Raw genomic sequence first — 21,631 nt, forward strand, 5'->3', positions numbered from 1 at the left:
TAATATTTAAGGATTTTTTAGATAGAGGTATGTATATAGAAATATACTGCATATGTATAAGCACATACACACACACACGCACCCCAGAAAAGATCCCACAGCTCTGCTAATAGAGGCTTAGACGACTGGGGAAAAAAAACTATTTTTTTTTAATGGTTTAAATGGTTTTATTTAAAGGTTTAAATGAAGTGGAAAAATCACTGCAAAATAACTCCAAAACACAGAAGCCAGTCTCCCTAATACCTCAGTCGTATTCTAAAATATCAATAAAAAAATCCAGACATAAGGAGTTCCATTTCACTGTGCCACGAGAATGAGCGATATATTATAAAAGAACACTTCAAGGTTGCAAAGCCTCGAAATTTACTTCCCTTGACAGCTGTTCCATATTGTATGCTTACTTTAAGAATTCCAGTGGGTTATTTATTTTTTTTTAAATACTAATCTCTGCTGCAGCATTACATTTAATAGTCAGAGCAGACCTCTAAACTTTGCGTTGCATAGTGCAACGGTCACATATTACAGGTGGGCTGGCTTATGTCATTGAATACTACGTGAATGAGGTAAAGTAAATGGAGCCCTGGAAGTCTTAAATTCAGCAGTGTGGAACAACGATCTGACAAAGTGCTAATTTTAAGACCTAGCGACCTTGAGAGCATCTGGTTCAGTCAAATTCATAAAAATGGACGGGTTTCTTTAAAACCAAATCAAATGAAAGTAGAAATAAAATGGATGTATGGACCTGCAGTGTCAGCCCTCTGTCACACTCACCTGTCTGCAATACTTGCAGATTTGATTTTGTCTATGACAATGACCTGTTTGTTGCAGCACATCGAGGGTAGTTAGCGCAACCCCAAGAGCAGCACCGGGAGTTTTGGCAACTTCAACTAGTAGTGGCCCAGACGCTGTTGCTACTGAATCTGTTAAAATTAGACAACAAAAGATCAGTATTGTACAAACGTGGTACTTATGCCATTTTCATATTTTCCCACACAAAATCTCCACAGCTATTTTATTTCTCTAATCAGAGAACACGCCACATAAAGAAATTCTGCAATAGCATCAGTTTAGGTGTCAAGAATCAGCTCTTAATGTTGAAATCAATAAAAGCAAGAGGAAGTTTGTGAATCTGGGATGTTGAGAAGCTTCTGAGTGTGTTAGAATCCGAGATGGACCAAGTTAGGGAACCAGGATGTGTTAGCGAATCACCCTCTTGCACAACTAAGCTAAAAATCACCTGGAATTTAAAACAGGTATGCCGAAGAAACAGAATTAAAAAAAAAGTAGAAAATCACCTGAAAAAAAGGATAAACTGAAGTGAATAGGTTAGAGAAGGGTGCTAAGTTAATTTTCCGAAAAGAAGGGGAAGATCTGTGGACAACGGCTATAATAATTAAATTAAAAGGTGAAGCAAGGGTCTACTAGAAATCTGTCACAAAAAGAAAGGACAATTTAGGAGAAAATGGAGAAAGCGCAGGAAGCATGACAGCTAGAAATAGTAGGAGTTAAAGCAGAATGCATGTGAGAAGGTTCAGAAGATTCTTGTAATATCCTGTCACTGGATAAAGTGCTGACTTGCAACAGGGCACAGACAGTAAATGACCAACATCGAAACAAGAAAGCAGAAAAATAGGAGGCAGCAATAGCCATGACTGACGACTGTGGTGAGGAACGATGCCTGAGAGAGACAAGTGCTAGACAGAACAAAGGAAAAAGACAGCAGGCTGCTTCCTAAATGCCAAAACAAAGCAGGCAGTGGTAAGAGTGAAGTACATTCTGGAGGCTGCCTGAGAATTCCTACTAACTGATACTCATCGATCAACAACTGATTTCAGTGGAGTAAGACAAAGTAAGCGAAGGTGTCCTTTAAGGACATAACAAGACCAAGTGGTATCAGAAGCCTTTCGAGGTACTTACAATCAGAATAAGGAAAAAGGAATAAGCAAAGACTGCTGGAGTAAAGTTACCAAATCTTCTGATAGTAAGCAGGAGATACTTGTGTTCCCAGAGTACTGGAGCCTGCTGTAAGAATACTGAGGAAATGTTCAACTGTGATGTCTCTTAGAAGTCGCTAAGATTAAAGCTGTAAAAGAAACGCAGCTGGGCTTCAAAGCATGGAGGAGAAGACTGATGTCAAGATATTCCATTCAGTCTTAAATCTAGAAAATTACTCCAAATATGTAATTCTGACACAGAAGAGAAAGACTGTGAAAGAGAGTTATTATCATACAAAACTAACAAGCTATATACCATGATACAAGAAATGGAATGAGACCTTGATTGATTAACACTCATTTCAAGTGCTCTTCCTGGTTAGAGCACAACACAGGTAAATTGAGTATAGAAGTGTATAATATATGAAGTGAAAAAAGGGGCTTGGATGGCATAACATACAATATCAGTAAAGTATCAGTTAATTATTATAGAACTCCTTTTTCCCCCACAACTCAAAATAATTTTTATATTCCTGTTGCTTTTTTTCCAGTTAGAAGCCTGAGGGGTTGAAGGGGAGATTTAGTATTTTTGAAGCCTGCCCATGAATTCCAAGTGATTCATTCTGGTGCCCAATTGGGACTGACTTTTTAAAGGCTGAACTTCCACAGGCACTACCAAAATAAGCTGCTCCATAAATCTGATCCAAACTTTAAATTGTGATCCAAAAGAAGAGAGTTCACCCAGAAGCATTCCTGCCTGGTGCTTCAGGCACTAAATAGTTGGATGAACTGCCGATAGCAGCTACTTGTCTTTCTCTACTAACTGAAGAAGGAGGTTACGGCAATCAAATTCGTCTTAGATGCCTTGGTTAAGGCAGGATGCATGCAGTGACTTGCATACAGCCAAACAAGCAGAGTTTAAGAATTCCCAATTCCCATTCCTGAGCTGAGAAACAATTGTTTTCTTCTTGAATATTCCAGTGGTTTCTTGCACTACAAAGAAGCTCTCATTTACAAACATACAGGAAGAAGACTCAAACAACATTTGGCATCAGTACTGTGACAAAGGTTTGAACTTGCATCGATCCGGAAAATGGCAAAGCTCAACTTGTTACTGGCCCATTGCAAGTTCTTTCTGTGATGACTGCCGAGAGAAGAGGAAACTAAATGCATATATCTGTTGAGAAAGAGTAAATCTTTCAAGGTGCTGCTCCGGAGTTACCTGAGAAATGCACGATCAGCTTATGTTCTAGCATTATTTCCCAGGTGCCTGCTGAAATGCACAGGGAAGGCAAACCAAGGCAGACAGGACAAATAAATAACTACATTAGAGGAACCAGAAAAGGAGAAATGGAGTGTGTCTAACTGTGGAAAATAAACACAAGAAGAGAAATCAGAAGGCAATAATCAAGCACACACTCCCTGACAGAGAAGGATTAGTTTATCATGTTGAAGTAAAGCACGAATATGAAAAATGAATCATACAGGTATAAATTATTCATGTGTGAAGATGTTTCAGTCATTAAGATATTTACACCGTGACTGAAGCACTTACACACTATGTTGATTTATTGGCTATGTAATTACATAAGATATACTAATGAATGTTCGTGTGAAAAACGCTCCAGATTTTTGATTTTGTTAATCATTTCTTCTCACCTTTGAGCACTGCATCTCAATCAGTACAAGAGGCTTGATTAAAACCTCCCAGAGGAAGCAGCATTGCTTTCCACATGCTAATACATTTCTTCAGCTAGATAGCAGCCTATCTTTTTATCTATCTTAAATCACTGGCAACAAGGGTTTTTTATTCTGAATATACTTTTATGATATGTAAATATTCTATATGAAATATAAAAAGTTTTGGATAAAATAAGCAGTGTCACCACCCTCTCTCACCTGAAAAGATAATCACAGATGATCCTGAGAGTTAAAAAAAAGTGATCACATTACATGCGTTTCTTTATGTCCCTGTAAATGTATGTATCTGCTAATCCTTACCTATCCTCATGGCTTATCGAATCCAGTTCAACAACTGGTGAGTGGTGGAGTACAGAAAACCTCTTTAGGATCCCCACAGCGGGGAAGTCAAAAAGTACGCTGCTTTATTAGGTAGCAGAGGATCTACATGTGAAACAGAACCTATAAACGCCCTAAAAAGGGAAAAGCTTCAGTCATAGCTTGCAATCAATCATGACACTAAATAAATGGGAAACCAAGCTTTAATGGTTTATGATGCTTTTTTTTCTTCCCAAAGCCTTCTTGTACATAAGCCTGGGAAGTGCTGGTACACTGTGAGCTTGTTCCTGTAGTAGTGAGCTTGTTCCTGTAGTAACACTGAGCTCTGCTGCTACTATCTGTCCTCTGCAGCTTCTCACTTCTCTAACTGGAAGGCTTTGGGGGCTTTCTTATATTTTTCAGAAGTCATGGCAACACAAGGTAGAAATTTATTTGAGCAGCTTAAAAGAGCCAGATAAGGAGGAAGGATGTCAAAACAGATTTTGACTTTAAAGAGCCAACTGACCCAACTGAAATACACAGCTCCACAAGTCTGCTATTGATCTTGCCTGGATGCTGCTGGATCTTCTAGCAATGATGCGAGTGACAAACAAGTGATTACTGTATTATGTCACACTGATTTTCCTCTTGCCAAGCTTCTTCCCTATTAGGCGCCCACAGACTAACAATTTTTTCACCTTAAAATTGTATATAGCAAGTCTGTGTAGTCCTCTTGTTGTTGTTGTTGTTGTGATTCTCTGACTGAAAGCAGTGAAAAAAAAAAAGGCAAAAAAGGCAAGTCTGTGGTGGTTCAGATCAGTAAATAAATGCGTAATTCCTCAAACCTTGCTGTTCTCCCAGTGAAGAGCTTTAATGCTTTTGTAGCACTGCATTCACAGATCAAAACGTGTCTCACTTCTGTCAAACTAGAAGCCACTATTTCACGGAAATATTTTTTCTTGGTCAAAAAAATGTGCTTTTCTGCTCCACACATCTTTCTTTTTTCCCTTCATACAAAATCTTTGCAACCCACAGATAGCAAGTAGAGCAATCTTTCTCTCAGGTAAGAGCTTTCTGTCGTCCATTCAGTTCTTCTCAGTATACCTGATACTTTATCGTCTCTTCTCTTTTTCTGTAATCCTAATTTTTACCAGGACCTGTGTGCCTCATGCTCAGACTAGTCAAGAGCACATAAAGTTAATTAAAACAATGGGACACCCGAATTACATTTTCAGAGCAGTAAACCTCATTAAGCTCAGGTCATATGACACTTGGATATCTTTCTATAACGCTCCTAAAAGCAAAAACACTTTCTACCCCACAAACCACAATTTCGAGTACCAATATTCAAAGACTGGACCAGTTGCTGGGTGGATCACAGAGGTGTACTTTAATGAAGTTAAGGAAGATCGTTGAGAACTGGGAAAAATCTGAAATCTCTGACACTCCCTCCTCTAAGGGCAAAACATTGGAATATTTAAAGCAAATCAGTTTGAAGAAATCAGTTTGAATCCCCCCATGACTCCCAAATTCCCTACACTCTATTCTTGCTTTCTTCTACTCTCTCTGCACTCTTTTTTTAATTCACAAAAATCAACTATTCCGGCACTCTCTCAGCAATCACACATGCAACCGCTCTGACATATATGGGACAGTCATTCATTGTTCCTTGTTGAGTAAACTCTCATAGAAGGACCCTCACAAATCCTAAAATGCAGAAATGCACGGCCATTTCCTTGAACTTGCTTTCTTTAACAAAAGTACAACAGAACGTAGGGGAGTGTGTGTATTCATGTAGGTGAGCCAGTGTGAGTTACAGAACGGGTCCAATACAAAACACTCTATTGCAGTTGGTTCTTACTCTAGAAAGGTTGGGACAACCAACATGCCACCATCAGCACTCCATGCACAAGTGGGAGTTAGTTGGAAACTGCAGTGGTGAGTCTGGCGCGTAAGGCAGAGAACAGGGTGACAGCAGTCCCAGCTCCTGCTGCCAGACCTGAGCCTTTAATTGCCATACTTCAGTTGCAACAGAGTATTTTACAGAATCATCACTGGTGGGGAATGCCAAGCAGGCATAGCTGTGTCCATCCATTCAGAATCAGCGCATTAGGGATTAAGACTCCTGTTTTCTGTACTGGGTAGTAGCAGTCGAAACATTAAAACCACTTCCCCCCCGCCCCGAAATAGCTCAAAGATTCAGGTGCCAGACATACCATTGGTTTACCACCAGGAGATCTGAGTATTTGCCATTCCTTTGCAAAGCTAGGTTGCTGAGATGCAAAAATCAGTGTCAATACATTTCTTACAGGGCACTTAAAATCCATGGCCAGTTGTACATATCTAAGCCCAGGTAACAACTCAAAGAACAGGCAGAACTTCTAATAGACTGGATGAATTTTGTTTCTAAGACTATGGCTTTAGCAGTGACACTCTCCACACAGATTGTTTTGCAAGGCCCTTTGCAGCACTTGTCAGCTGACAGAGGAGACACATAAAAGCACTCAGGGATTCTGAGGGCATTCACATCCACTTTTCTTCATTAACCAACAGACTATTCGTTACTGCCAAACAGTATCTTAAACTGCACTTAATGAATTCTGGCATGCTCCATGTGGTTTGCTTATTGTATTCTTGAGTGTTTTTTTTTTTTTTTTAAATGAACACCAATCCAGAATGAACATTCTTTGTGTCTGTTAAAATGCTCTCTCTGTAAGACTGATACACGCAAAACTGTCTCAGCTCCTCACAGTCCAGTGGCAAGATCGTATCCCTACCTGTGATAGTGAGATTCATAATCCTCTATTGTACCATGGCCCCACTATTTCCCTTCTCGTGTTTCCTTGAGACTGCCCTAGTGATAGATGGTCGACCTCCTCCAACTGTCTGCCTTTTCCAAGGTCTCCAGCAAAAAAAAGACCCAAACCCAGAAATGGCTAGTTACTTCACTGTGCAAAAGGAAGATTTGCTGGGAGTGGGGAAGCTTTTCTCCACCTTTCTCCTTCCTCTGTTCATCTCCCCACTAACACCTTTTCTCTTCTTACCTCAGGTTTGTAGTTCACCAGGTCACAGATGCAGATAAATAAAATAGTCCACTTTTGGCACTGTTTTTCAGCTACATCCTAAAACATTCCTTAGGCTACCTTGCTAACATCTTTCATTTCCTTTGTAGGGGCATTTTCATTCACTCATATTTGACACCAACTAGATGATTAGCTAAGTCTCCCTTACACAAAGCTGACTGATAGTTACTTAAGTACTAAATTTTTTGGGGTAGGAGGATACTTATTTATGTAATATCCTCTCCTCGTACTTGAAAGATAATTTGATCTCAATAATCCCTGATCTCCCTTTTGCAAAAAAGAGAAGTTAATTACATTTTTTTTTAAAATGATCTAATGAAGAAATTGAGATTGGGATCACGGGTCAATGTTTTCAAGAGGGAAAGTAGCAGCAAGGAAGAGAAGCAGGAAAAAGACTTCTGCAATGTCTACAGGGCACAGGAACAACATTCAAGATGCCCTACACCTAGGTAGCATCATTATCACTTATTCAGAGCAATATTAGTTGATTCCTGCGACTGGAAAAGTGGTAAGTAAACCACACACAGGGTACTGATGCACAGTACTGGCCTTGGTATTCTGGTCTACTAATACTGGATAATGTTTGCACCCTGGATTTGTTCATGCTTCATTTAGCAGAGTAACCTTTTTTCATCCCAGATCTTATGGGAAAACTAGAATCAATGCCAGCTAGCAAGGTCTGATAATGACGGCTGAAAAGCATAAAGTCATTGACAGTGTTTCTAATTCTCCCCTGAGAGCTGGAATACAGAAAATATTAATAAGCTTAATGACATGTGAGACTTTACCCTAAAATATATTTTGGAATAGAGTATGCTGGCATTATATATTGCAAGCAATAATTGGGGAGAGAGGGTGGTAATTTCTTCAATAATAAAACAACTATTTAAAAATGAAATATTTTTCTCATTCAAAGAGTCAGTGGCAGTCTCCAAGGCACAACTTATAACCTACACATAAAATATGTGTGCTCCTAGTGTTCCCCTGATTATGGAGTATCTGTGCATTTCAGGCAGGCTGTAGAGTGAGCAACAGTTGTTCTAATTTCACTCAGCTCAGCTAGAATTAGAGGGGCAAGAACAGTACTGAAAAAAAATAAATAATAAGAGTAGTGTCTTTTTCCTTACTGCCAGTAACAGTACAGCACTGGAGCTGTTGGGCTACTGACTGAAAGAAAGCTCACGGAGTCCACAGAAATACATGAAATTGCTGCTCAGGAAAAAAGCTACCAGTGGTATTTTACACCCTCTCACCTTTAGAATAATCAGATTTCAAAAATGAAAAATAGGAATAATTTCAAGAGGATGCCAGCAGAATGAGTGATAGTGAAATCAGAGGGATCTCTCAACCTCAGAATGGAAAACAGAGATGTCATTCTCTAAACTAATGTGCTGCCTATCTCTTCCCTTATACACAAGCAATTCCACATTCTTGTCAACTGACTGTCATAGTCTTTCCATTTTCCCCTTCTCATCTAGTTCCATGCCTCCAATTCAGCCAAGTTCTTCAAATCCAAAGCTTAGGAGCTGCCTTTACCTAACTTCATACTTTGCAACCTTAGCTCCATCATCCTTCCCAGCTCAGAAACACCTGCCAACCAGCTGAAAAACCATCCCTGTCTTCGAAGTGCTCACAGCAGTGTGGGTGGGGATGTACTTAAAATCTGCTTGTGAACTTTCTTTCTCAGACTTTCTCTCATGTTCAGACCACAAAATTCTGCCTAAACCCCTTTAGCTTAAAAGACTTTCCCAAATTCTTGGGACATTTCTTCCTCCTACTAACTCTGTTTCATGCTCATGTTTCATTTTCACTAGGTCCCTCCTCTGCTCAAAAGCTGTATTAAATCTCAATCTCTTCATTCATCTGTATCTTTCCTTTTGCATGCCCTGTTAATTTAAAACTCCATTTCTCCATTGCTGAATCTACAATGGTGGATGGAGCCTGTACAGAAGATCCTGGATCTGCCTCTCTGAAGCCAGTTCAAATGCATTTTAAATAAGCCCAGGCTCTGCAATTTCTTTCCTTTGTTAGCCGAAATGAATGCTATTTAGAAAATTCAGATGGCACTTAAAGAACTACTGCAAACTCAAATCTCCACCCCTGATGGCAGCACATTGGTTTCAGAACTTGGGAGCCTCTAAATATGCCTTTATGGTTAGTTTGGCAACCTGGGCCTCAAACACCACCTTTCTATTGAAGGATGGCTTCTGAAAATCATCCTGAAATGCTCTATAGCATTTGATCGCGAAATGTTTGCAGAAGTCAGCAGTGATGGAATTCTGCCTGCATTTCACTCCAGGAATGGAACTCACAAATAATTACTTTTTAAAACCATTTTCCATAATAAGAAAGATCATTAGATCAGGTTTCTCAAAGCCCCATCCAATCACTTTCAATGATGGGGCATCCACGACTTCTCTGGGCAACTTGATAGATAGATATATATGTACAAAAGAGCTTCTTATAAATATTTTTTCTTGCAAGTAAGACAGGAAATAAAACACACAAGAACTTTGGTTTCTTTAAAACACTCCAGCTCTTGCACAATTCTGTACCTGACGCCTCACAACAAACAGAACAAATAAGGACAACACAATCTGCCTGCAAATTAAGGCACTGCTGTTGTGTTCAATTTTACACCTGCCAGTCTCAAAAGTATGCCTGTAAGTACACACTACTATAGATGATATAAAGTGCTACAGTACCCTAAATTGTATCTATTTGCTGCAATGACCCTAAGTTTCCATCTAATAGGAACAGTAGTAATTAAAGTGAGACTGGATTCTCTTCAAAAGCCTGCAGAGCACAAAGCCCCTCGCTGCCAGCACTTGACAGGAACAAACTAGGAACAAACACTGCAAACACAAAACTTTGTGTCAAGCTGACAGTTCCCATCTGCCCAGGGCTCTACCAGGATAATGACGTCTCAGATAATCCCAAAAGCTTCAGAGCAAAGGTGTGCCCTGGACAGTCTGGACATCTTGGCAAGAGAGCTGACATTGCATACAAAACAGTTAAGGCAAATAAGGACATGTCAACACTATGGTAGTGAGATACCTGAGCTGCCCCTGTCTCCCCATCACGCTGGTGGGAGCTGAAGCCCTGGGAGCAGCAGGGCCACACAAGCGAGGTGGCAGGCCTGTAACAACCACTTCTGCTTCTCAGCAGGGTGGCTGAACCAAGTGCAGCCCCACTCCCATGCGGCTGGGTTTCTTGGCATATTTGAGGTGCATGACCAGACTTTGCTCAAGGGTCCTCTGTACTGAGCTATACTGTCTCATACATTCACGATTACTCACTATTTGCATGCATCAGTGACCTCTGCACGCAAGATAAGCACAGTCTCTGACTCGGAAAACTGACTTTGGATGTGCTTCTGCTAACCTTGAAATCAACAGAGTTGGTTTGGTTGAACAGACAGGAGGTTTTAGACTATCCTAAACCACTCCTCTGCAAAGCCTATTAGGTGAGTATAAACCAGAAAAAAAGAAAAATTAAAGTAAACTCTGCATCGTTGTCCATAATAGATAGTATGAACTTGTAGCATCAGAAATTCATTTATCAGTACCACTTTTTTTCCCCAAAACTTTTGTCTCTTTTCAAAAATCTGTGCTCTAGCACAGCTGTCTTATAAATAATTGCTGCATTGGCACAGCCACGGTATAAAATGCTACCGTGCAGAAGGTCAAGGCTGAGATTTGACCTTGATATTTATGCACTGAGGAGCCAAGTGAGAGTTTTACAGCTCTCAGGGGCTGCACAGGGTATTTTGCCATTCAATGTCAATCACTCATGCAATGAACTTTGGTAGAAAGAGTCAGGAAATAAGTTTATTAACTGCCCTCTCTTTCTGCTTTGGTTTTGCAGTTCAGCAAAAACATTTCAAAGAAATGGAGAAAGTAATTTAGGTAAATTGCCCTCAGATCCAACAGAGAAGCCATGGTTCTGAATATAAGCTCTTTGATCCCACATTGCAAAAATAATCCAGGATTGCTTACAGGTCGCCTATATATTTCCAGCTTTTCCCTTCCCAGTGCTTGTTCCAAGCAATACAGAAACAGGACTACTGGGAATATTCACATACTTAAAGAAGGTCTCAATATCCCCTGTTCTCTGAAGCGGAAATTTCCAGCAAAAACAATTCCCCACGTTTCTTCTCCCCAAATCCCAACCAAGCAATATCCTCTAGAAACTCAAGCACCTCATAACTGACAGAGTCCCAGCAATGAGAAGTGCACTTTTTCATCTGCTTCCTCAGCAGGCACCCTGCCAGCTTGCTGCCAGGGTCACCCTTGGCAAGGTTCCTATGTGGCTCCTCTTCTACTGCAGGACAAGTCATTTACCTCCTGCCAGGGCAGGTCCTGCTGCCAGGCTCGAAGGGATTCCAGGTCCTCTCATGCCCCAGTCTGATGACTTTTTTCTTTTTGAAGGTGTTCCAGTGCTCATGAGGAACACAGATTTGTAATTCAGTAATTACTGAATTTTTGTAAAGGAGAAACTGTGAAAAGCCTTTTCTGGGTGTGTTTCTTTTTTCTTTTTTAACTAGTGAAAATACACTCAAATTTACCTAAGCTGTAAAGCCTTTGAAAAATTGAAGGTCACAGTGCTTAGAAGGTGGCTATTCCATTCAACACTGCAGAGCTGACTGTAACAGAAAGACCGTGCTTATGTAAACTGTAAAAACCCAAAGGAATTAGGAGTTGATTAAAATCAGCAGAACATCAATATAAATCATTATAAAAATGGATGCACATACAAAAAAGCTCAGAAGTGTCTATTTACAAACAGAATGACATTAAAAGGAAAATATTATGGTCACCATGTGGGCACAAAGCACTTCAAACTTAATGAACCCCAGAATGAACACTGCCTGGATGTACTTATTTCTACCTCCCTTCTTTAATTAAATAATCACATATTATTCTTTCTTCAAGACCCTCATGCAGAAGGTAGACAGTGACTATTTAATGAGTAACAACACTTTTCCCTTTTTTTTTCCATGTTCATGCCTTAATTACTAAACAGTGTTCTCATCCTTCTCTGAGCATACATATGGAGGGGGAGAGCTACTGTACAGTGCAGCCTCTAAATATTCATTACAACACACGTTTATTAATGATTTCATCTTATAAGAACCCTTTAGAAAAAAAGCATGGTGTTTTCCCCACTGCATAGATAAACAAATGAGGATCAAAGAGATGAAGGTCGAAAGCATCTATTACACCAGAGAGGCTGATCTGAGACACCTACGCAGCGATTCACTGCACCACAACGTGGGCATCCAGAGAGCAGACCTGAGGTAGCCACACCTCATCTAGAGGCTTAAACTCCCTCATAAACGTCGGAGAAAACTGGCGTTTAAAAAAATCTGTTTCACCTGCCCTACTTTGGGCATCTACATCAAGATGAGACAAGATATTCTCTAGAACATTTCTCTCACTTGACTGTTTTCCAGATCACTTAGGACTACGCAGCAGGTGACTGATGAAGGAAAAATGTATGCAATCATGCAAATTAAAATCTGTATCATAACACATATGCTCCAAGGCATCTGAGTAAGGCTGCATGGGCATCTTTAATTCTTGCATTTCCCATCCCCAAAGAGCTAAACTGAAAGGAACTTTGCAAAGACAAGATAAAACATTTCCCAATATATACAAAATCTTTTGGAAAAGTTGTCACAAAGTGCTGCTTCTCCTGAGCACTGAGCTGCATCCTTTCAAAGACTTCCAAATGTAGCTAAGTCTGGGTGGATTATCACTAAGTAGAAGACATTTTCCCAAAAAGGGCTCTCTCTCCCTCAACTAGTACCTACTGCACTGCATGCGTGTGTTCCAGCGTTTCAAAAAGACCTATCTTCACAAAGAAAAGATTCTCCAATTTTCTTATCATAGGCAAAACAACTTTCCCTAAACTCATTCTGGAAATGGCAGAACAATTTTGCCTGAAAATGCTTTAAAAATAAATAAATAAATAAATAAATAAATAAATAAAATGCAGACTTAAGCAGTTACTGGGGAGGAAGGAGACCACAAGAAAAACCTTAGCATACACTGCTACAGTTTCCACTGTGAGGCAGTTTACAGAAGTCTCAAAAAAGCCATTCCTCCTTGGAATGGAGGAATAAAGAATCATAAAGAAAGACAGAAGGGATGTATCCTTTGCTTTTTCCTTGCAGCTATTTTCTAGTTTAAACATAGCAGCTGATACTTCTCCCACATTCCCTATCCAGCTAAAGAATGGCAGAATGCACTGAGACTGACCAGCAGCACCAATGTGTCACCATGAGTTATAACAGCAAATGCTAGCATTTGAAATCTGGTCTTGGAATCATAGAATGGTTAGGGTTGGAAGGGACCTTAAAGATCATCTAGTTCCATCCCCCCTGCCATGGGCACAGAAATCCTCCACTACACCAGGTTGCCCAAAGCCTCATCCAGCCTGGCCTTGAACACTTCCAGGGATGGGGCATCCACAACTTCTCTGGGCAACCTGTTCCAGTGCCTCACCACCCTCAATGTAAAAAATTTCTTCCTTATATCTAATCTACATCTCCCCTCTTTCAGTTTAAATCCATTGCCCCTTGTCCTATCGCTACACGCCCTTGTCAAAAGTCCCTCTCCAGCTTTCCTGTAGGCTCCCTTTAGGTACTGGAAAGCTGCTATAAGATCACCCTGGAGCCTTCTCTTCTCCAGGCTGAACAGCCCCAACTCTCTCAGCCTGTCTTCATAGCAGAGGTGCTCCAGCCCTCGGATCATCTTCGTGGCCCTCCTCTGGACCCGCTCCAGTAGCTCCATGTCCTTCTTGTGCTGGGGACTCCAGAGCTGAACATAGTATTCCAGGTGGGGTCTCACGAGAGCTGAGTAGAGGGGCAGAATCACCTCCCTCGACCTGCTGGCCACGCTTCTTTTGATGCAGCCCAGGATACGGTTGGCTTTCTGGGCTGTCAGCGCACATTGCCGGCTCATGTTGAGCTTCTCATCCACCAGCACTGCCAAGTCCTTTTCCTCAGGGCTGCTCTCAACCTATTCTCCGCCCAGCCTGTACTTGTGCTTGGGACTGCCCCGACCCACGTGCAGGACCTTGCACTTGGCCTTGTTGAACTTCATGAGCTTCTCACAGGCCCACCACTCCAGCCTGTCAGAACCTCATGAAGTTCTGAGTAAGCCAAAAAGTACATCAAATGAATGCATGGCGGCTGTTCACGTAAGAGTTTCTCTAGCATGCTCGAGGATGGAGACTTTTGCTATGACCTAGATGCAAACTGGGATGACCTATAAAACTTATCACTAAACTGGGAATTTCATGTAGGTACACCTTTTTCCCATGCTAATACTTAAGTATCAGAAGAGAAATATTTTAGCAAAGGGACAAACAGAAAATGGGCCTGGAATGTTTGCGGTTGGACTCGATGATCTTAAGGGTCTTTTCCAACCTAAATGATTCTATGATTCTATGTTCTCTTTTCATTAGCAGACAGGAGAGGATTGAGTGGTAACTAGATGCAATTAAACAGGGCAATTTATTTTTAAGTAATGTGCATCAGAGTTAAGCCCTTATAATACAGGTCTTTTCTACACTTTAGACTTGAGCTGGCTGTAGAATCCCTAAAGTAGATGCTCTTATGCTGACAATGAAATAAAACATTGATTTAGTGGCGCAAACGGTGCTTAAGCTAGAAGAATTTTATACTGGCAGAAGACATTTTTGTTGGTATAAACTGGGTGTCCATTTGTTGAGAACTGAGGAGGGGGGAAAAGAAGCACAGCTCTGCTGCTTATTTCCCTATGGGTGAAGCTCTTCAAATGTAGGACAACAGTTAGATTCTTCTCCTTGGGTGCTATTTGAAATCCCAGCTGAAATCCATTATAGTCTTCCTAGTGAGTCAAACAGGCTTGGATCAGGCCTTGGCTAACTTCACGAAAGGCACCTGATGGCTGACCAAAGGATCAATAGTTCTTGTTCTGGTCCTAAACGCTTCAGATGACAGCACACTGCAGTGCTGCTGTGGGTAGGGATTATATGCAGCTTCACGTGCATGCAAAAACTAAATTCTGCAGAGAGAATCAAGATAAAACTATATAGTTAGCTAAAAATGCAATTCCAGGGCATTTAATACCTGAATTAAGCATTTATTTTAAAATGAGGAAGTTAAATGTGAATAACAACAGCTAGTCATAAGTTGTTGTTGGCCTCTCTAAGCCAAAAAAATGGCAGGAGGAATTGCAGAGAGAGTTTGCTTTAGATTTTCTTTGCAGCTATGAGGGATGTTGTGCCAAAATCATATTAATGACAGAGGGGAAACCACAGGCTTAGTGTGTCTGCAGTCCAGGTTTTTTTGCTTTCTTTCTTTTTTTTTTTCTATTTAAGCTGCTTGAAGCCTTTCGATTTCAATTAAGAACTCGGGGAAGATGACCTGAATCAGCAATAGCTTTTGGTTATAAAATAAAGGATAAAGAAAAATCCAACTAGGAGTTTTAAAAAAAGTGTTGAGGGATTTCATAAGTAACATGAAACAAGTCCCAAAGCTCTGCCTCAAGGTGTACATATTACCATCTTTTCATATAGATAACCTTTGGATTATCTGCCGGAAAAAAGTGAACCCAACCCGGTAATTCAGACGCAATACGGGTTATAGATGCTTGTGTGTAATACAATAGGAAACCTTACCCTAGAAAGCCCTTTCTTCCTCATTAGCATCCCCATCTCTGTTTCCCCATCCTCTGTCTCTTTCCTCCCCAGAGCCTCGTTGCCTCTGATGCCCTACAGCCAATTCCACCTACTGGCAAAGCACTACTCTGCTTCCAATTTTGTGCAGGTAACCTGAGGGTCTGGGTCACCACATGACTTGACTCGCTTCCAAGAAACAGTGCTTTTTCTGCTAGTGTGGGTTCTGTATGTAAAAATGCAATTTTATGAGCCAGGGAAGAAATGTCTGGAGGCACATAAGAGGGAGGAAGAAACCTCTGCTTGCCACAGCTTTACCTGTAACCTTGGGAAGCTGTCACATCCTTCATTACTCACCTCTTCAGGAGGGCTCGGCACTCTTTTTTGGCTGCAGTGAGCCATGACTTCTGCTAGTGTCAGAATTGCAGTTAAAGATGAACCGGTGAATAGTTTAGGTAAGTAGTCTTCATAAAATCACTCTCACCTCCTTCTCCTCCCCCAAGGAGGAAACAGGTTAAGATTTAAATGAAACCTGCAGTCAGGTGCTTGCCTTTGGTTTATTTCAAATGTATGTTCAATTATCACGGAAACATCATTTTGTTAGGGTTCTCCAGCATCTACATTGAAATGGCAACATGACCGATCCATAATAGCTGTCAGATTATTCTGGCCAGTTTCCTTACAAATGAAAATAGCGAGACTCACAGAAGGTCTAACACCACTAATGTGAGTCACCAATGAATTGCTTAAAAAAAGAAAAACCCAATGATTCTTTGGCTGAACATAGGCTAACACATAGAGCAATTTTTATCAACACTGTTGCCCCAAACCACTCTGATAAATATTGAGATCATGGGCTATGAAATGACCTCTTCAAACGAACAAGCATGGAAACCATGTATTTAGGAAAAGATACAAAGACAGATTATTATGGTGTTTTTAAAATTACTAAGGGAATGTGGTTTGAATAGCAAATGCACAGACAATATAACATTTCACTCATCGTACAGCTGAGTAACACTATCAGAAGTATAATGCTGTGTAATAAAACCACATTGCAAGACATGTCACTGGTGCAATTATCTTTGCGTAACTATGTTGATTTCAAGATAAATTCATTCAGCTTAGATGTTGATTTTTTTCCCTACCTACGTGTCCAGCTCACAGAAACTGCGAGTAGTACTGTCTTCTCTGATCAGTACGCATCTCCCATAGGCTGAATACTAGATGGTGCAGTCTCACAGCATCTGCTTCAGATCTCATTCAGACCAGTTTTGCACCAAATGTCATTAATTAAGACAGTTCAGGTTTAGGCAAAATACCTACAAATATTCATACTTTAAAATCCCTCCTTCATCAGCAAAAGAGTTCTGTAAAATGAAGAATGAACCTTAGCGTAAAGAGATGAAAATCTGCCCTACTGCATCCCAATTTAAACTCTTAGTTTATGCCCAGTACAGGTGTTCCAGGAAACAATTTGAGGGATTCTCCAGTTTTTCCCCCTTGGCCTAACCTGTGAGGCACAGTCTGGGTGTGTCAAACCCATGAAAAAAGTCAAGCGGATGGAGTAGTTCAATTCCGGATTTTTTTAAACATCTCCCTCAGGGAAAGTCATAGGAGATGTTTCGTACCTTTCTCTCCCCAGAACGTGGGCAGGAATGGAGCCTTTGCTACTGCTGTTATTTCCTCAGAGATGGGACCTTTTAGAGACAGCTTCTGGGGTTACAGCCTAAATTCTCTCTAATATAAAGAAAATCGAATCTGTCCCTTATTTCTTAGTCTCTCGGATGACTGCAATGCCACTAAACCAAATCCAAGGCTGATTTTTTTTAATTGGATTTTTTCTGATTACAGAGTTTCTCTTGCGTTGCATTGCATAGCATAGCACATGCAGAAGATCCTTTAATCTCCAAGAAGCATAATTATCGTCCTCTTTGTAAAACTTTCACACCTGCACTCTGAATTTAAGTACTTCAGCTACCTCATTTTTTTTTTTCAGACCAGCACAAATCAGAATACTTCTTTATAGCACCTCTCCTACGCAGACAGGCTGAGAGAGTTGGGGCTGTTCAGCCTGGAGAAGAGAAGGCTCCAGGGTGACCTTACAGCAGTCTTCCAGTACTTACAGGGGGCCTACAGGAAAGCTGGAGAGGGACTTTTGACAAGGGCGTGTAGTGATAGGACAAGGGGTTAATGGCTTTAAACTGAAAGAGGGGAGATTTAGATTAGATATAAGGAAGACATTTTTTTATGTTGAGGGTGGTGAGGCAGTGGAACAGGTTGCCCAGAGAAGTTGTAGATGCCCCATCCCTGGAAGTGTTCAAGGCCAGGCTGGACGAGGCGTTGAGCAACCTGGTGTAGTGGAGGGTGTCCCTGCCCATGGCAGGGGGAATGGAACTAGATGATCTTTAAGGTCCCTTCCAACCCAAACCATTCTATGATTCTCCTTGTTAGTCTGCTGTTGACCAGCACACTAAGTAACAGATAAACCAACTTACTGAAAGTCCTCTTGACTAACTTCCAGCTGACCAGAGGAATGAGCATGTAGTAGAGATGGTGCTTCTCTTTCACATTGCATTTCATGGTACATCTAGATAGCCTTCATGCAAAGTGGAAAGATTTTATCAATCCTTCTTCTCATCTTTTACTAAATATATGTGATGGTTATTTGCTCCTTCCCTCTGGTTGCTTGGAGCCTGGACAGGAGAGATCATTACAGCCATCTCCTCTTTCCATCATTTGTTTTTAAATACTTACGAAAAGAAGCACAATAGCATATTTTTAATAGGCAGAGGCTGCTTCCATTTGAGGATCCAAACCCTTGAATTAGCATCTAAAAAATTCAGACCACATGCTTTGTGAGGAGATAGGAGGATAGATTAGGAACGCTCTACTTTGATGAATGCCCATCATGAAAAACCATTAGATATTTCAGACTGATTTTTTTGAATTGTACACTGTTTAGACTAACTGCATACAAGTATAAGTTTCACTTTCCTGACAAGTCTTTGAAGACAAATTTGTCCATTGCTCTTGTTACCCAGTAAGTAAAACACAGAATATTTTCATATAAGAAGTGGAACTTGGAAGATAATAACCTCCCCACCGTTTCCTAGTTATTTATGACAATGAAACTGTATTTTTAGTTTTCTGTTACAGGGACATCTCATTTCACCTTTATAGTTTTTTCTCCCATACAAAGTGATGTTTATTAAGCTGCTTTAATGAGGCCATGGTTTCAAAGCACTAGAGAGAAATGTTAATTGCACCTGTTAGAGTAATTTGTAACTTATATGGTTCAGCTAAACTCCATTTATTTCTCTTTAGGGATCATCAAGAAGTTTGTAAAGAAAGAAATATCGGTAAGATTTATGAAATCCTTGTAAAACATGACAACTCCTCCCTTCTGTAATCATCTACTAGCAACACGGCTATCAAAATGTAACAACAAATTAAAACCAGGCACAGAAAAGAAAGTAAAAAAATTCTACAGGGCAAATATACTTGGGAACCATAGACTTTTCTCATTAAAACATCTTGATTTTAATTGCTTACAATTTACAACTTGGCCTCAGTTCAAACATTTGGTGTGAGTTTTTTCTTATGAAAGTTACCTCTCAGGCTATATTTTTTTTTCTTCCCTTGGTTATCTCAGCTAAAATAGGTCAGCTGTGTCTGAGAGCATCATTAGGGAAAACCATACTGTTTTGGTCCCAGACAGAAAATTCTGTAGGCTTTATATTTAAAATTTATGTACTCTGTGTGTCTGCATCATGACAGATTTGGCACAGAGAATCAAGTGAACAGCCAGGAGAGGAGAGTAGGACTTTTTGGACAAGAAGGGGAGGAACTTGGGAAGGAATTGAGGTGAGAAGATGATTAATCTTAAAAGAAGCTACAGTACATGAAACTTGGTAATGGTTTGCTAAGAGACAGGGACAGGAGAAAGGGATAAAGAAGGACAGGCATGGAAACTGCAAAAGGCCTTTGTGAAGGCAAATCAGCAGTGTGACAGAAATGTGTTGGAAAATTACCTAAGCCTTACTTGACAAAAAAAAGAAGTAAAAACTGGGCTGTAAGGAGAGGGAATAGCATGTTGGGACTTAGGACCTTCTAGAAAAGACTCAAACTAGGTCAGTAAGGAAAGAGAAATTCAAGGTGCTGCTGGGAAAAAAGACAATAATGCAGCTAGGAGCCAGCATAAGAACAGAGGAAAAAACCATCACGCTTAGCTGAAACAGACAGGAAGGAACATGGGATCCTGAACCTCCACAGTTCTCAGCTGTCAGCAAACGTCTTTGAAACCCACTGGTCACATGTGTCACTCAAGTCTTTTCTGGTCCCCAGGAAGCACATATGTACTGTGCTGAACCCGGCTATCAGGGAGCAGACTGGTGGGCTTAATGGAACTATTTGGATATAGATGTAATGTCAGAGACAAAGTGTTTCCCACACAGAAACCTAGGAAATGGTACATTAAAATGTGTCAACACTGTTAAGGATGTAAGCTCACACAATCATTGGGAAATGACAAACTGGCAGTTGTTTAGCAACACAGTGATATCATTCATTAGACATCGCAACACTGTTTTCTTACAAGGCCCCATTCCATATCTCTCTCACTACTCAGCAGTCCTCGTAGTGAAACAAGTGTCCTACCCATAAGACAAAGCACTGTAGATTTTGAAGGAGCTAGCAGTGAATGAGTTGGGTGGCAGGTGTGTAAGGTGTAAAGAGGAAACTGCAAGAAAGAGAAGAAGGTCACGCAACATGGAGGAGGCACCTGCTCTGAGGTGCCAGATTGTCTCTCTCAAAATTTCTGTAAAGGCTGAAAAGGACATTTAAACTGTTATCGGTCACAATTGCAAGCATTTTCATGTTTCACTACCAGCAGTTGGCAGCAGTATCTCTTGATCACACAAAGTACTGATGAATCAAGAACTGGGTTTTGAATTTGTCAGCTCAAAATGCTGGATTTTTTTTCTAAAACACAATGCCTATTTACCTTAGGTTTCTATGGTACCCATTTATCTCAAGAGATATTAAAAAGGTATTATCTTTTTTTTTTAAACTAGATAAATAGAGTGGATTAAAGCAGGTAAGCAAACATGAACTGATGCCTGACTGACAGGTATCAGCCCTCTTACAGGCTCATGATGACACTCAGTGAAGTCAGCATGTCATATTTAGTAGTAGCATGAGAGACGAAGGGTTAAAAGGAATAACCTCCACTTACTAGTGTAAAAAAGCAGTCCTGAAAGCAAGAAAACTCGATAGCAGAAATATCACAAGCCTCACCTCAGAATTCTCTAAAGGAAAAAACCTCTTTTGGTGCCAAGGATAAGTCACATCCCAAAACATGTATCTTTCACTACATGAAATCCTAACAAGGTAGCACTACAGAGAGAGAATTTACTTATTGTGTACATCCACACCTGACTGTCAGTTCATACTAATGTCCCTGATGCAAGCATCTGGGTGCTGACGGCAGAAAGCACAAACACTGTGTTTGATAAACATGGAACTTGTACGGAAGATGAGAGACTAACGTGCCACAGCACACAGATTTAAATATCTGCTTAGTTTGCACAGTGTGAACGTGAATTGTGCATTGGCCTCCAGTAGAGACAAAAAATCCCACGTATTTTAGCTAGAGACACATCTGGGAGTGGATATTTCTGGAACTGTTAGAGAGAGATATGCCTGTGTCATCTTCTGCCTTAAGAAAGAACCAATACAGTTGGAACGACCTTGAGACACTGAGGTTTTCTCCTTGAGATCTGCATATTGCCTGAAGCACTCAAACTGTGGCAGGATTAGGGCCTCAGGAAAAAAACCACCAGGAAATTAATAACTTTGCATTCAGACAAGGCTCTGGGCAGTGCCTTCCATAATCCTGTGGTCAGATACCGAAGACAGAAAGGAAACATGAAACGAATCGCTGCATAA

The 21,631-nt window shown here is 40.5% G+C and overlaps 1 protein-coding gene across 1 annotated transcript in view; it reads right to left on the minus strand.

Annotated features, from left to right (window-relative positions):
- Window positions 1–21,631, minus strand: part of GRIP1 (glutamate receptor interacting protein 1) — a 234,943-nt gene that overhangs the window by 48,467 nt on the left and 164,845 nt on the right. Inside the window, 2 exon segments of the mRNA XM_086609897.1 lie at window positions 772–836; window positions 838–920. Of these exon segments, the coding sequence (XP_086466023.1) occupies window positions 772–836; window positions 838–920 (148 nt within the window).

This window comes from Tauraco erythrolophus, chromosome 4 (assembly GCF_009769465.1).
Source record: "Tauraco erythrolophus isolate bTauEry1 chromosome 4, bTauEry1.pri, whole genome shotgun sequence".
Lineage (NCBI taxonomy): Eukaryota > Metazoa > Chordata > Aves > Musophagiformes > Musophagidae > Tauraco > Tauraco erythrolophus.